The sequence below is a fragment of the Echinops telfairi genome, unplaced genomic scaffold, assembly GCF_000313985.2.
Source record: "Echinops telfairi isolate 266 unplaced genomic scaffold, ASM31398v2 ScPeMD7_5592;HRSCAF=6446, whole genome shotgun sequence".
NCBI lineage: Eukaryota > Metazoa > Chordata > Mammalia > Afrosoricida > Tenrecidae > Echinops > Echinops telfairi.
In genome coordinates this window covers 8,128,681-8,145,441 of record NW_022109491.1, presented here as the reverse complement: position 1 = coordinate 8,145,441, position 16,761 = coordinate 8,128,681, and the positions used below count along the sequence as shown (strand labels likewise).

At 41.5% G+C, this 16,761-nt stretch overlaps 1 protein-coding gene across 1 annotated transcript in view; it reads right to left on the bottom strand.

Annotated features, from left to right (window-relative positions):
* The window catches only part of STAU1 (staufen double-stranded RNA binding protein 1), a 40,400-nt gene extending 24,931 nt beyond the window's left edge, over window positions 1-15,469 (bottom strand). The window contains exons 1-5 of the mRNA XM_045295416.1: window positions 15,376-15,469; window positions 7,915-8,203; window positions 6,150-6,274; window positions 3,141-3,297; window positions 689-827 (exon numbers count right to left, since the gene is read on the bottom strand). Coding sequence (XP_045151351.1) covers window positions 689-827; window positions 3,141-3,297; window positions 6,150-6,274; window positions 7,915-8,119 — 626 coding nt within the window. The 5' untranslated portion in view covers window positions 8,120-8,203; window positions 15,376-15,469. The remainder of the gene's footprint in view (window positions 1-688; window positions 828-3,140; window positions 3,298-6,149; window positions 6,275-7,914; window positions 8,204-15,375) is intronic.
* Between the last annotated feature and the right edge of the window lie 1,292 nt (window positions 15,470-16,761).

Sequence of the window (16,761 nt, the reverse complement as noted above, 5' to 3'; positions counted from 1 at the left end):
TGAATGTACAAATGCGCTTTACACAATTGATGTATGTATGGATTGTGATAAGAGTTGTATGAGCCCCTAATAAAATGATTAAAAATAAATAAATAAAATAATGAAAAAGAGCACCGAGTTACAGTTGCAAAGGCGCATAGCACCGTTAAGATCGACTTTTACCACCTGGCAGGCCTGAAGATCAAGAGACTCCTTGCTTGATAAACCAACTCAGGGGTATCAAGCCGATTCTGATTCAGTGGCCTTGCAGGTTAGAGAAGTGCCGCACGGTGTTTCTAAGACTGTAGTGTTTACAGAAACAGGCTGTCACAACTTTCCCCCACAGGGCTGTTAGGGTCTGAAGTGGCATCCTTGGTTAGCAGCCAAGCACTTAATCACTGTACCACCATGGCTCCAATTAATAATCTAAAGATATGTACTATTTTATTATTCTATGCAAAACCAGAAGCTCATTAATTACTGAGTCAATCCTGATTCACAGTGACCTTATAAGACAGAGTAGAACTGCCCTTTCTGAGTTTGAGACTAAATCTTTAAGGAGACAGCCTCACCTTTCTACCGCAGGGCAGCTGGTGGGTTCAAACTGCTGACCTTCAAGACACCTTATAGTCTATGCAAGCATCTGATATATTAATTTCTATCTGTATTTGTTGAAATGCATAAATAAATCAGCAAAGCAAGCACATACCTCGGGGGATAAGCACCTCCTCTCATGTTGTAGTTATAGGTGGACTGCATCCGAGAGTAAGGGTCAACAGGCTTGTACATTGGTTTTTTTCCAAGTTTCATGCACAGTGCATTTAGTTCCACAGTAGGAGTTATGCTTTCTGCAACACAGAACCAACACAAGGAACAGTTGCTGTTTTTTAAATATGAGAATAATGGTTATTAAAATAAAGAGTAGCAAGCTTTTGACTAAGTGAATGGATGATGCATTACGTAAAAGGGTCTAAGCCTTAGACTCTAAGGGCTCCGCTGCTAGGCATCAATCGGGTAGGGAAATCCAAGAAGCTGAGATGCTTTCTAGGAATCAGTAACCAGTCAACAGCAGCATTCCCAGGAGGGGCCCTTTGAGGGAGTGGCAACTTAGCACAAGAAAGCCTCAGGTTCCAGCTGTTCAGAGTCCCACACCATACTTCAACATCAGGATTTAAAAGGCCTATAAAAACCAAACTGACTGTCATACAGTTGATGCCAACTCATAGCGACCTATAGAACAGGGTAGAACTGCCCCTGTGGGTTTCTAAAAGGCTAGCTCTTTAAGGGAGTAGAAAGCCTCATCTTTCTCCTGAACAGCCACTGGTGTTTTTGAACTGCTGGCCTTTCGGTTGGCAGCCCAATGAGTAAACACTCCACCACCAGGGCTCCTGTGAACAGCCTATGGGACTGCCCAAATCAATCAGTAAGGAATGCTTCATCAAAATAACTTTTGACTGTATGAATCCACTGGGTTACTGGTTTAAACCTGGAAGTATGTTTGTACATACTATTTCCAGAACAAGGGTATTAATGATTTACAAGAGCCTAGATGGCACAGTGATTAAACTACCTGGTTGCAAAATGAAAGGTCAAAGGTTCGAACCCACCAGCTGCTGTATAGGAGACCTATGTGGCAGTCTGGGTCCATAAAGATTTCCAGCTTTGGAAACTATGTCCTATAGGGTCACTGAGTCGGAACCGACTGGGCAGCAACAGGTTTGGGTTACATGTTTATAACTATAAGTAGAGCACTGTGCTAAGCTGACAGACACAACTCCAGTCCCAGCGTTCAGGAACACACAACACACTGAAAGAGCTTTGTTGCTACAAGGCGTGGACTACTAAGGAAAGGTACAGAATCACAGAGGAAGAGGCTGTAGAAGTCAGATGAGGCATGCAAACCATTAAGGAATTTCTATTCTTAACAGCGCTGTGGGATCTGACCTGCAGCAATACTTGTTAGGAAAATGAGTTCCATTTACAACAGGAACAAGTATACCTTGAGTTAAGACAGAATTGTTAACTTTGGAAAGCATATACTATCCAATTTCTATCTCCTCCCGCGCCCGCCCACCCATCAAATTCATAAACTTTTACAAGTCACGGCGGGGGAGGGGGAACCCGAAAGATTAGTGTCAGTGCAATCACACAGCAAACACAGAGCAACACTAGCAATGGCAAAATTCAATTTAAATGTACACAGAAAACCACCTTAAAATGAGTAAAAATGGCTATATCGGTTCTGTACTACAACTGCTTTGACTAAATCTAGTGCATGAAATCATATTTATAAACCTATCTTTGGGGTATACAAAATCAAAGGGGCATGAATTATTAGCATCTCTCTCTTCTCCTCACATTAGAATATTTTTCATTATTCATACAGTTGCATATTAAGTACAATCTAAGTAACTTCAACAGCAGCTCTGATCCATAGAAATTGTGTGTTTCAACAGAGAACGAATTTGAAGAGAGAACAAATGAAATCAAAAGCAACAAGGAAAGCATGGCCAAGACCTCCCGTGATCTGCTCTGTGTGCAGAGGGGCTGAGATGCCTTGATGCCCTCAAGGGTCCACTCTGTTAAAAGCGTCCGCTGTCACCACAGCCTTTCCAGCAGTGGCTCCCAACCTCTGCACCACCACCTTCTACTCCCAGTCTCTCTCCTTGGGTCCCTTGTTTGAAAAGATAGTACTTACTAGTTTACATGTAATGAAATATAAATACTTATTTTCTCATTCTTTTTCATGATCAGGACACGTGACTCATTCAAGGTCATGGTTGCTATGATTGCTGTTACCATACTGAGTTGAAGTGATGTCAGGTAAAACCTACATTCTGTTAACACATGCAGCCTGATCAGGGAAAAACAATGTGTTTTCATTAAGCCTCTGAAGTCTTAGAAATCCTTTGGTGAATCCCCCACCATCCCTACCCCTTCTACCCTTTTCTCCAGATTGCTGAGAATTAAGAGAGACTCTGGATTAGAAACCACCACTTTGGAGTAAAGTCAAGAATTCCTAAAAGATAAGAATTTGCCACTGATAGTGTAGAATCTGTGCTTTCAAATTCAACACATTAGTTAAATAATTTATACACACACTAAATGGATACCTCTAGACACACTTTTGAAAGGAACCTGTCTTGGCCCACGCATAATACCTGGATTCCTTCCTTCGCTACGAAAAGGGCGGACTATAGGGTTAGGAAATTTTGTTCCTTCCAAAGCTTTGGCAGCAGCTGTGTGTTGGGCCTTTTTAATACTAGTTCCTTCCGCTTCCCAGTGCTGATCTCCAAGTGTTAGCTGTACTGTAAACACCTACAAATGAAAATTGTGAGCTCTCAATTCAGGAAACCGGAAGTTGACTCTAAGTTGTCACTTGGCCCTTGAACACTTCTTATGGTCAAGATTTTAAAAGCCGGGCCATTATCTTGGCAATCTATCCCTTTCACCCCCTTTTTTATTTTCTGTTGCTTTTATAAGCAGAGAAATATTTTAAAAATGTAAGTATCATGGATGAAAGTTGCACAGCACTCCATTCAACAATAATTGGAAAATGCTTTCTTACATATTAAAATATTAGACGCTGTCTACTTGGAAGTCACCCAAAGAGACAGTCAGTCTTCCAGGGAACTTCTGAGGGAGGACTTAGGCACAGGGTAGTATCTCGAGCAAAGCCCTATTTGTTGGGATGCTGGCAGGTGCATTGTGGAGTCTTGGTGGAAAGCATCTCCCTTCGGAGGACAAGCCCATGAACAGAGTTAGAAATGACAGCAAGGTTCTCAAATGCTGCCTCCTGCTTTCCTCAGACTGTATTATTCAGATGCTGCCTCTACTTTTACAAGAAAATCATACCTAGAGGCACAAAGATCTAAAATCACTTCTGAACTCCACTGTGAAGCAGCATCCAAATAGCTCGCTCAGCCTTCACGCACACCTTTGAGACCAGGACATTTTTTTCCCTTTGTAAGTATGAAGGCCATCGAAGGGCATCTCCATTTTTAAATAGTTAAAAACAAACAGAAAAAAAACTACAAAGCACCAATGCATCCAAAGTATTACCATGGGGTTTCTGGTGAGCCAGATGCCCAGGTTAGACTCCCCGATTCTGAGTGAACCGCACCAGGGAGGGTCCCAATCATATACTCTCAGAGTGACTGTGATACACCTTTAGAGTCTGATATAGCCACTATTTTGGGACTTAGCGAAATTGACTGGAGCTTTTATTTTTCTAATTTTCTCTCTCGTTGGACATCATTTCATTTCATCTACAGAGTACTGATGAGAAATTTGTGCATTGAGCATACCCAAGGCAATCTGCATGGCTGCTTTTTCTTGTAGGTTTTAACTTTAGGACACCTTCAGTGTACCAATTCCAGGAAAGGGAAAAGTTAAGAGACTCCTTCAAACCCTTGCCTGTACACAGACTGCAGTTCCTGAGCATACTCATTCAAGTACCAACAGCATGCCCTCCAGGCCCTGGGTAGCCTGTTAAAGTCCAACAGCAGAAGCCTAAGATGCTAAATGGTTTGGTGATCCTTTCATGCAAAGATACTGAAGGGGAAAAGGGGAAACACAAAAAAGGGGTAAACCTTGTTAACAGTGTTGTATTTTTCCAAGAGTTGACTCATCAGCACTGTGGCCTCTTTGCTGGGTTGTGTGTGGAGGTGGGCAATGAGGTTAGAATCTTGGTTCTGATAGAATTAAAGGCACACCAGACCTCTGACTTTTTAAAATAGTCTAACAGTGACCTAGCAAGAAACAACTTCTCTTTGAGCAACTTCTGGGTGAAAAAAAATGGAGTTACAATTGAACACACAGCAAAAGTACTAAAGTAGAGGCAAAAAATAATATTTTCCCCAAAATATCAAAAAACAGTTAATAAGGGGAATTCCAAAGTTAATGTCTGCAAAAAACCTGTAGAAGCAGCATAATAGTTATAGAAAACAACACACTGCCTCCAAATATGAAGACACATTTGAAATATAATTATGCTTTGGAATAATGTTACAACTAACTTCATGTGAGTGAAAAATTTGTTTTTCTTAAATGCACAAGTGCTTAACAATAACAGTTACCGTTTTTTTTAAGTCCTCGGTACATAACAGACCATGTGCTTCACACTTTTAACATAGATTCCCTCATTTACTTCTCACAACAGATCCATTCGACAGGTATTATCCTCATTTTACAGACCAGGAACCTGAAGTTCAAAAGCAGCACTAACTTTCCATGGTCACACAGCTAGTAAGGAACGAGGATTCAAACCCAGATCTGCCTGACTTCAATCCACTTTAGCCACCTAGCTGGGTTATTCTCCATGGCCAATTTAGAATTGTGGTTGATATTACTATTACTCAAGTGAAAAGAGAAAGGTCACATTATTTAAGGCCTGTGGTTTGGCATGTCAGTTGAAGTATAAAGAGATTAAATAACATAATTATAGTCTTGGCTGCAAGGCTAGGGGCAGAAACAGAAAGTCCATTTTTTGTATCTCACACACTATAGCCTCTTGTACTACAGTCACAAAAGATAAAGCCAGATATGCAAAAACCAAGTTCCAAAATGTGCAATGGCACAGAGATCACACAAGTTTAAGAGGCTGGACTTCTGAATAACGAATTGTAAAATATGAAGTTATAGTCAGTCCTTCATTCTGAGGAGTGACAAGGATAACTGAAGTCAGAGATGATGCAAAATGCACACTTTAAGTGCTATCAAGGGGCAAAACTAGTCTCCCCTTCCCCTCCAGCCCTTGCCCAATCTAAGGCACTCCTGCAAACAGCAGGAGCAGGGCCAATAGCAGGCGGCAGCCAGGAGGAGGCCCAGAACCTGGGAAGCTCCTGAGAAACCAGCAACAGAAGCTTGGGAACGGTCTCCATTCAGAACCCTGAACAACTACATACCTGTGACAATGTAAAAAGCCAATCGTCTCCCAAAGAAACCTCTTTCCTTTGATCCGTTCTGCAAGGATGACAAAGGAAGTTGCCCTTCAAAAAAATCACTTAAAAAAAAATCGCTTTTTCCTTCTTTAGAAGACAATCTCACAGCAGTGTGAAAATACATACTTTAAACCAAAGCACCCCTTTCAAAAGTGTTTACAAATGAAACAAAAACAGAAAGCATTCCTGGTGGTTTATAAATGCACAAGCAGTATGGGCAATATTTACCTTACAGTGAGCTGGACCTTGCTCACGCATAAGCTTATACTCAGGCTGAATCTTGTTGAAACGGGCTAACTCATTCACAAGACACATGGGGGTTTTCTCTTTGGGGTGTGCCAAGTTAGAAGGAACTGCAAAATAACCGAAGAGCATTGAAGTCAACTAGCCGTATGTCGAACTGCTGCTCTCCCTGGGTTATGAACACAGAGGGGATTCAAACAGGAGGGACCAGGGCTGAGAGCTGCAGGGATCCAAAAATGCAAATCATATGGGGGCTCTTGCCTGCAGAAGACACTACCATGGTCTATGCTGAACCAGCTGAAGCCAGGTAACCTAAAAGAGGGTGTGGCTTCAAAGGAGAGAAAACGGAAGCCAGGAGAGTCAGTACACCATTGGAGGCAGACAGGAAGGCAAGAGTGGGTGTCAGACAAATCAATTTGCAGCTACTAGAACCAACCAAAAATAACAAGGAGGTCTTCAGAGCAGACACACTGGTTACCTGTTCGCTATTTTACCAAATTCAACATCCCACCACCTCTCAAACAACCACCATCCTTTCCTAGAGAGCTAACTTCCCATTGTTGTCCCCGCCCTTTCCTATAGAGGCTGCCATCCTCTCGCTTTGTAACTACTTCTGACAGTTCCCAAGTAAAATAAAGTGGACTTGGTCAGAGGAAATTTACAGTCACAGGATGCAGACATAAGAACATACTAGAAGAAATAGCAACAAATATCCCAGAGGACTGGAAAACCTTTGTGCCTTTGCCTTTGAAGATGGTCTGGCTTTGCCAACTAGGGGGAAATTGAGCATCTAGGGGACTATGACAAGCCAAGAATGCTGTCTGGTGAGCCAGTCCAGGAAATCTGGAGGCAGTGTGGAAGATGCCAGGCAGCTAAGTGAGAAGCAAACATGCTGAAGAACTGATTTACAAAGTAAAGGTGATGATAAGATGGAGGCGAATGTATGGAAAATGGTCAGGGATATGGATGGAGTTGAAATGTATTTGTTGTAAAGTGCCTCTAGTATAGACCAACAATACTGACAATCCACGCATTTGACTGGTCTCACCACTTTTTGACACAGTGCAGAATAATGGTTTTAGGTTTTGTTTTGATTTGCAATGTCAAGTCTTTTCTAACCAATAAGGACCCTTAGTTCATTCTCATTTTCCTAATAATCAGATTTGAAGGCTTTAAAACTTTTATTGAAAATTTCTTCTTTATTCTAATTGCTACTCACATTGATTTCTAAACTGCCTCTAGAATCTTCTGAACTTTGGCTTGTTTGAAATAAAAATTAACAGATGCCAATATTTTGCATATTGTTTCTAGTGAAACCTGGCTGCCCCTTGCCTGGAGTCGACTCTTGCGAACACACAAAAAGGGAGCTTGTTCAAACAAAAGTTCTTTGTCAGTCCTGGGAAGTAAGTGTAAAGGCAGAATTTTCCCTTACAACCATGAATATCAAAAGTGGTATTTATTGTTCAATTCTTTCAACCTGTCTTCAGTTCACAGTAGAGTAGGCTCTCTATTTTGAGTACTTTTCAGTTGCTCTTCCTACAATTTTAAAATGATGTGCCAACTGGGACCTCAAACACCACCACACTGAGCAGTGCTTTCTATCAGGGGAAGGAGGAGTGATGGCAATGCTGCCTCCTCCTGCTTCTCAAAGCTAAGTCTGAGGTCCCTCCATCTGCAAACCTGCATGTCAGATCAGAAAATAAGCTAAGACGACATATGAGACAGAAGACACTTGGATTCAAGCGCTTACCTGCAGCTGCACTGGTGGATGTGATAGATGCAGAGGGTAAAGCAGAGTTTTGAATAGGTCTACCTGCATTTTCAGAGGGCAGAGAGCTAGTAGTAGAAGGAATACTCATCAAAGGCTGTGAGAGGAGAGACTGGTTCCTGTTCAGTATTTGGCCCCCCGAGAGAGCAGCAGATGGGTTCTGAACTTGCACTTGAACTTGAGACATGGTCACTTTCAACAAAAGTGAACAAATGCAGGTAAACAGCTTTCAGTGCAGGTTAATTCAGTGCTATGAAGTCTAAAGTTCTACCTGAAAGTTGTAAGGGAAAGAAAATAAAAAGGTAAATTATAGAGGAGATATGTAAGTGCCAATATTCAAGTCAAAATTGGTGTCACCAACTCACATATGAAAACGGCCCCATTTAACATGTGGCTGGGTGAACAAGCAGGAAAAGTTTTCTCCTTGTATACGCACAGTTCCTGGGTTTGTGACTTCCCCGCACTGTTCTTGTTTTGTTTAGTGACTTTTATAATACCTACACGTTTGCATATTCATTTTACAGTGAGAATCACTAGAGCACAGTAATGTTTATTACTGAAAATTAAGAATTTTAAACTACAGTTTACATTCAAAAGTATCTATAAATAGAGAGCAGTTTTCCACTGTACATGGGGTAAAGTCTCAGAAATTGTTAAGCTGCTAAAAGCAAACTGGATATCTAACACACCATTAATAAGTGAACTTAAAACACTGCTTCCATTCACGGGCCACAAGCTCAGATCAGCACCCTCACCACTCTTCTGTACATTGTCCAAAGAAAGGGAGTTTCTCACATCTGCCATTTCTTTTTCTTTATGGTAAAACAAAAATAAACATGTTCATTTCCCTAATGGGTTTGTGAGACTAGGTCTCATTCAGTTACAAACGCCCACATCAGTAAGCAAGTGACCAACCTATATAGTATTTGTACTACTAGAAGCACAAGTGGAGAAGCAGCAGAGAAGAGACTTGGGGCATTTCAAATGGAAGAGGGGAGGAAAGGAAGCCAGTCCAGGGAAGGGCAAAATAGGACATTGTTTACCTTCATTTTCTAAGTTAGGAGGACAGCAAAAGCATTAGTTCTAAACACATTTCAATTTCTTACCAAGTAAAAATAAGGGCAATTCTGCTAATTTTCATGGCCATCCTTCAGAAGTGGAAATGTATAGAGAGTTAAAACAACCTAAAACTTGCCCGTTAGACGCAGCCATAGAAATGACAGGAGTCTCAGGAAATACCGACCAAAGCAGAAATCGGCCAACTAACTGCTTACACGTTCTTCCATGGAGTATCGGTTCCCTTAATTTATTGACCAAATCTCAACATGGTGTCAAATTAGTGGCAAACCTTTGACAAAGAGTCTCCAGACGAGCAATTCAGTTACTTGAGGAATCCTGGGACATTCTCTCCTGCTAAGAGGCATTTCAAAACAATGTTTAAAAGTCTACAAAACTGAAAGAAACTCAGCTAAAACAGGACGTTGGATAACAGCAGCATAAAGATTTCTTCTTAAAAAAATTCACCCTTGTGGCAACTGTTCCTTGTTCACTAATAAGTATTCTGGGAATCAGAGCACAGAGGAGCTCCACCGACTATCTAGATAAGGGTCTTAACAGATAAGCTACCAGTGTCAACCAAGGCGCCCCAGTTTAAAAGTCAGCCATGACCTGGTTTGTCTCTTTTTTTCTTCTTCTTCTTCTTCAGTAGGCAAAATATAATTATGTCTCACTGATTCACTCAATCATCACTCACTCACTTTTCCTCTTCCTCGTTCCTAACTTGGTCTCAAGGGCATTTCCCTACGCCAAAAATTTAAAAATCATTTCTGACATTACTTACTTCAAACTGCACAAGTCACAAACTGAAAAAACAAGCCATACACCCGTGTCTGCTCCAGAGTCTGCCCACAGCCCAACTCTGCCCTAGGTTGGTGCTGAAGTCTGAGGCTCTGAATGAACTAAATGTAGACAGGGGGCACCCGGGCGTGGAGGGATCTCTTTGGGGGAATGCTGTCCAAAACAGGCTCAAAGCCAAGTATATCCAGTCACAGAATGAATACATAGGTTTTCTAGAAGTTAAAAAAGGAAAAAGAGAATAGTCTCTTAAGACTGCCCCAAACCTGTTATTTTTTTCATGTTTACCTGAAAGAATTATGTCTTTATAATGATTGGTTGAAATTTCCAAATACATTACAAAATTTTAAACACCCCCCCCCCTCCATTAATAAGGCTGTTCACTTTCCAGCATGACCTGTACTACACTTCAACCAACAGTCCTCATTCGCTAACACCTTTGTAGTCATTTGTTAATGCATCCCTTCCTTCTTCAGTCAGAGTCCCTGGGTGGACACTTGACTTACTCATCGGATAACCAAAAGACGAGGAGTGAGCTGACCCCAAAGTACCTCTTCAGAATGGCCTGGCAATCTACTTCCAAAAACAAGGCCTTGAAAATCGCATGGAGCGCAGTTCTACCGTCACACACAGGACTGCCTAGGCAGCCGCTGGTTCCTGTGTCTTTAAAGCACAAAGAGTATCTAAAGCAGTGGTTCTCAACTAGGGTGAACCTGATTCTCAGGGACATCTGACGATGTCTGGAGGTATCTTTAAGGTCTAACAACTGAGGGGGAAAAGCAGAAGCTGCTGGCGTTCAGGTACAGAGAAGCCAGGGATGCTGTTTCAAATATACACAAACTAGTCGACAAAACCAAGTGTGACATTCCTCGGGGGTGGGGAGGGATCCCTTTTTATTTCCAAAAACCAAACCTAAAAACCCACTGGTCATTGATTCTGACTCATAGTGACACCCTATAGGGTGCACAGGGCTACAAATTTTTATAGCAGCAGGTACACTTAACTTTTCCCAATGAAATAGATGGTGGGTTTCAACTGCTGACTTTGCAGTCCACAGTCCAATACTTACCCTATAGTACCAGAAGGCTTAGAAAATTGATGCTAATATTTTACCACATTCCAAGTCAGGAAAGCCATTGAAAAAAAATATATTATTGACCCATGTTTTTAAAGAATAAAGCTGGGGGGTGGGGGGGAGGCTAGAAGAAAAAGAGAAACCCTGGGGGAAGGGAGACAGTGATAGGTGTAAGATATAAAAATAGTAATTTATCAAGGGGTCATGAGGGTTGGGAGGAGGGAGGTGAAAAAGAGCTGATACTAAGGGTTCAACAGAAAGCAAATGCTTAGAAAATAATATTGCAACAAATATATAAATATGCTTGATACAATTGATCTATGGATTATTATAAGAGCTGAAGAGCTCCCCAAAAATGATCTTTTAATTTAAAAAAAAAAAGGATAAGGCTTGTGCTCTAATAGCTAATATTCTCCCTGCCATCTAGTCAATTATGTCTCATAGTTAGCCCATAGGACAGAGTAGAACTGCCCTTGTAGCTTCCTAAGACTGTAAATCTTCAAGAGTAGAAAGTCTTCCTCCTCCCACGAACAGCTGGTGGTTTTGAACAGGCGGCCTTGCAATTAGCAGCCCAAAACTTGTAGCCACCATGTCAACAAGCTCCTAGAAAAACATGAAAGGAATTGTGGGATTTTGAAGATATTACTTCTGCACAAATTTTTAATCTGCTGCTCAACCTTTCTCTCCAGAAGAGAAAGTCCTTAAACACAAACCCTTCTTTTTGATTTTTTTAAATATTATTTTATTGGAGGCTCTTACAGCTCTTATAACAATCCATATATCAATTGTATCAAGCATATTTGTATATATGTTGCCATCATTATTTTCTAAACATTTACTTTCTGTTTGAGCCCTTGGTATCAGCTCCTCTTTTTTCCCCACCCCCCACCCTCCTGATCCTTTGATAAATTATAATTACTTTTATTTTCTTATCTTACACCAACCACTCTCTCCCTTCCCCCGTGGCTTTTGTTGTTGGTCCCCCTGGTGGAGCGAGTGGTTATTTGTCAATCATTACAATTGGTTCCCTCTTCCTCCCCTCCTCTTTCCACCTTTCCTCTACCCCCCTGGTATTGCTACTCCCATTTCTGTTCCTGAGGGGTTTATCTGACCTGGATTCTGTGTGTCCTGAGCTCTTATCTGTACCTGTGTACATGCTCCAGTCTAGTCCTCAGTGAAAGACAGGCTTGGGGACATGATAGTGAGGGGAGGGGGGGGTGGTGAGGAAACCTCAAGGAACCAGAGGAATAGAAACACAAACCTTTCTTTAAGGATTATTTTCCACAAGACACATTATGGATTCAAGAGAAATTACAGAAACACAACACTTTATAAGAAGTAAAATTAGTCTGGAAAGTCAGAAACACAAAGATTCTTCCGCTGTCCCTTTCCTGCCTCCCCGGGGGCCAAAGCACAGTTGAGGGTCTTGAATCCTCACCAGTCTTTCCTATTGAGGTACTCACACACCCACTCAGAAAGCACACTTATCTCACTCAGGAGACCCTCCTTGTGTGGTGCACGTCAGCCCTGTAACAGTCCGTAAAAAGCATGAAATAGTAGGCTGACAGGTCCTCCTTTGCAAAGATCCCACAATCCCTGCCCTCCTTATCCCAACACTGGTTTGGTCATAGTGATACAACCAACCTCTTCTCATCAAAACAGCCTCGCCTTGGCTAGCAGCTCCCATTTTGTACATGCCAAGCACTTTTTCATTGTGGGCTACTGGGAAGGGGCACAAGAACTCTTCAATACACATTTTTAAAAATTAAGCAGTAATTACATAATGTGCTAAGATAGTCAAGCACAAAACGCTTACTCCTCACTCTGCAGTAAATCTCCTAAGACCAGACCATATGGTGTATGCATTTTGAGTAATTGAATACACAAGAGATCCTTTAGAAATTGTGTACAGAATTCTCTGGCATCTTATTAGGTCTTATCCACCTTGAACAGACCATAAAATCTACTTCAGCACTTAGGGAAAAATGTCATTTTGCTATTTCGCTGGATTAATTTAGAGTGATGGGTATATACTGTTTGTGTAGTTCTCAGTACAGCAGTTCCTATTTTAATAATTGATGTGTCCAGACAAAATGTGGTGCAACAGTGAAGCGCTCGCTGTCAACCAAAAGGTGGGCATTTTCAACCCGCCCAGCAGCTCCAGAGGAGAAAGACTTGGTGATCTGCTTCCCCAAAAGTGACAGCCAAGAAAACTATGGAGTCGGTCCATTTTGTATCATGGGGGCATCATGAATCGGGATCAACTGACAGTAAACTCACAAATGGCAGAAGGTGCATCTCAATGCTGCAAAGACTCTGGTTTGCTAAAATTCCTCCTCAAAGAAATAAGAAGAGACTCCCAGCTCTAGATTTATTTGTCAGCCCTCTCTAGTTTTGGGAGACTTCATTCCCAGAAAAACTTTGCTAAAAAAAAAGTAATGTTAAGAAATAAACTAGGTTTCCTACCACATAAAATCCCTTTCAATAGCCTTAAAATACGAAAGGCCTTCAAAAAGCTTCTGGGAAATGGAATGAAAAGATAATGAAATGTTTCCAAGAACTTTTTGAACCCCCTGATATAAATCTATATTGACACCTTACATCCAATAGGTATTTTCCCGACAATCCTTTTATCTGGCTTATTTTTTTCGTTGCAATGTAGTTTTAAGTTTTCTGCAAGTAAAAGCCCCAGCCCACCCTCACCCAGAAACAGCAACTCACAGACTAAACATCATCCAAATACAGGGCGGGGCAGCTGATACCAACCTACATAATCAACCCTCCTATTACTGTCAAAATCAAGCAAGCCACGTTCCACAGCAAGCTCATATATCAAATCACTTAACAAAAGGCTCTTGGAAAGAAACATGACCAAACTATAAAAACAAGAAAACCAGCACACCCTATGCTCAAGAAAGACCAGGGAAACAGAGCTCTGAGAAGACACAATCACATCCAAGACAATAGCATCGTCAAAACACAACGCCTGGAAACAGGCCATGCTGTTCAAGCGCTTTGCTGCCCCCATGGCCCAAGTGAGGCCCTGTTCTACTCTTGGCCCCAAGCCAGGTGGTGGTGACCAGTTTTCCTGCTGCACAAATGTAACCACTGGGTGGTGGTCCGTGTACAGAAAACTGCCAAAAGGAGAGTACATGCCTGCTCATCATCCTTTGTACAAAAGTGAAGCAAATTTCTCTCTGTAGTTAACAGGTTGTGACCTTTCTTTTCCCTCTCTAGCTTTCAAACCTTGTCAGGCTCCCCTCCCTCTCTCTTTTCCCTGCAGGAAATTCTTGAAAGCAATTCAAGTACAGGCTTAAAAAAAAAGTGTTTTATACCAAGCAAAATGACTAACTCTTCCACAATTTACTAGAGGTTCCTGAAAGCACTGCTGTGTGACAAGGGCTGAGTTTGGCATAATGGTTAACTGGCCTGTGCTTTCAGCAACAGCAAACTGCAGTCTGTAGCCAACTGCCATCTACGTGGAAAAACACAAATGCACTCGCCATTATCTTCATGTGAAACAGACCCAGTTTCTAAGAAACCAGCCTTCTGCTAAGTAGCGAGTGACGTTAGACCAGATCAAACTCCTGAGTCAGGGGCTTTCAATTCTACCCCCAATTCCCCAACTCAGAGAGCAGTTACTCACCCCAAATCCTAGCAATCCACTTCCCAGTGGATTTCCTCCGTTTCCGCCAGTGCACAGAGTACTGCGCAAGAAACCTGACACAGCTTAAACTGCAGCAATCTGAGGACTAAAGCGCTGGAAGAAATCCTGAGGTAGGTAACCCAGTCAGTCAGCTTTTTGGAAAGAAGTATATCATAATGATTCAGTGTGCAACTGCAAATCCAGTCACCATGCTGGTGCAACTCCTTTAACTTCCTTCTGCTTCCACATCCTAGTCCCCAGAGAAAGTGATAGGAACTTGTCCACTAAGTACTGCCTCAGAGAGCTGGTGTAATGAGGGAGGGAAGGGCTCTTAGAGAGAAAATGCTAATACGAAGTATTGCTAATGCATGTATTACAACCCCAGGCCTTAATAAAAGACAATTCCCAAGGGGCTTTGAAAACTCTTTTGGGGTCTGGGTGCTCATAGCTACCAGTGGTAAACAGCTCAATTTACAACAATATCTCATAACAGTGATTTAGTTCTACAACTTTGAAAACCAAGTTTAATATAAACAATCCGAGATATCACAAGCCTGAAATAAAACAAACTACCAAAGTTGCTATTGACCAAGCGGCTAATGAACAAGTTCTGCTTAATGTCAACTTCAGCGAGCCAACTCCACATTTCAAGTAGCTGGAAGTCCTGGCTTGAGGGCTCTACATTCTTTTGACTTCTCCCCATTCCTTACGTGCCCAGCATTTACTTATAATCAAATCTCCAGATTTTATGTATTCGAACTGCATAAAATGTCTTGTTTCGCTAGGATTACAGAAGTAAAAGTAATTTTTCTGCACAAGTCATTGAAGGATTCACAGGTCTGAAACTAGAGAGCCAAATTACTTGTACCTTAAAAAGAGGGTGCTCCACGAACAATGTTGTTTTGGTTCAGAGTTGTGAGAGGTTATGTGGTTAAGCAACCCCTAGAAAATAAGAAACAACAATTTACTAGAGTAGGTCTTTCTCTGAGAATGAAGGCATATACTGCTGCAGTTTTTCAGGGAGGCCTCAAAGATGCAGGTGGGAGTTTCTGAGGAGTGATGTCACGGCCCAAGCTACACACTTGGGGCATATCCAACTGCCTGAGACAGGGTAATGGTACTTTGCAGAACATGTACATGCAACACAGTATAAATTTCCTTTTTTAGTTTCAATCATCTAATGAGAGCTGAGAATGCCCAGGAAGGTCCTTTTTATATGCTTGATAATACAAATGCAATTAACATGGAAAAATTTACCAAAGGATACTTAGTATAAAACCATTCTTACACTAAATTTCAAAATATGAAAAAGAATATTAACATTAGTGAATCAAACCATAATCAGGTTTTTTTTTTGTTTTTTTTTTCAGTATTATCATTTTATTTCCTAAACTGCACACCCGCTGGCCCAGGGACAGGCTCCCTGGGACCAGTCATACCTGCCTGGGAGATTTCCATAATCAGGTTTTAAACCAGATCACAGGTGTTTAATTAATCAAACGCCAGGCCTGGTTCATCTAGAGAATTTCCCTTTTATTTAAAAGGTAGTAATAGCAAAGAGAAACTTCTTACCTTGAGATGCTTTATAACACCTTTCCCATCTGGAGCTCAGCTGCTCCATATCTCACCCTTTCAAACAGCTGGCTGATGGGAACTGAAAAAGGCCTCTAAGCCCACTTAATACTCAGGCTGTAGCCCAGGCCTTTCACTAATACCACCCTCAATTCAAACCCATCTAGGACAGTCGGTTACATCTGGGTGGCTAATTTTCCAGTTCATTCATTCACTGCCAGGGAGTCGTCGACTCATAGTGACCCTTTAGGACAATGTAGAACTGTTCCTGTGCGTTTCCAAGACTGTAACTGTTATGGGATTTGAAAGTCTCCTCTTCCTCAGAGTGGCTGGTGGCTTTGAACTGCTGACCTTGCAGTTCAAAGTCTAACCCGTACCCATTATGCCATCAGGCTCCCTTTCTACTCCAAAGCAGGATTAAAAAAAAAAAAGAATGGGTCACTAGGACAAACACAATAGTAAAAAACAAAACAACGAAAAAACAGCAGCCAAAAACTTAACAGCAAATAGAGAGAAGTATGACATGAGAAGTATGTTTGCAACCCTATGAACAGTGAATCTCATGTACCTTTACACAATACATGTAATAGATGTGAACTCGGGTACATGTTCCCACGAGCAAGCCTCATGATTTTTAAAAATAATCCTCCAAGATCAGTTCAAAGGATGATCCAAATCCATC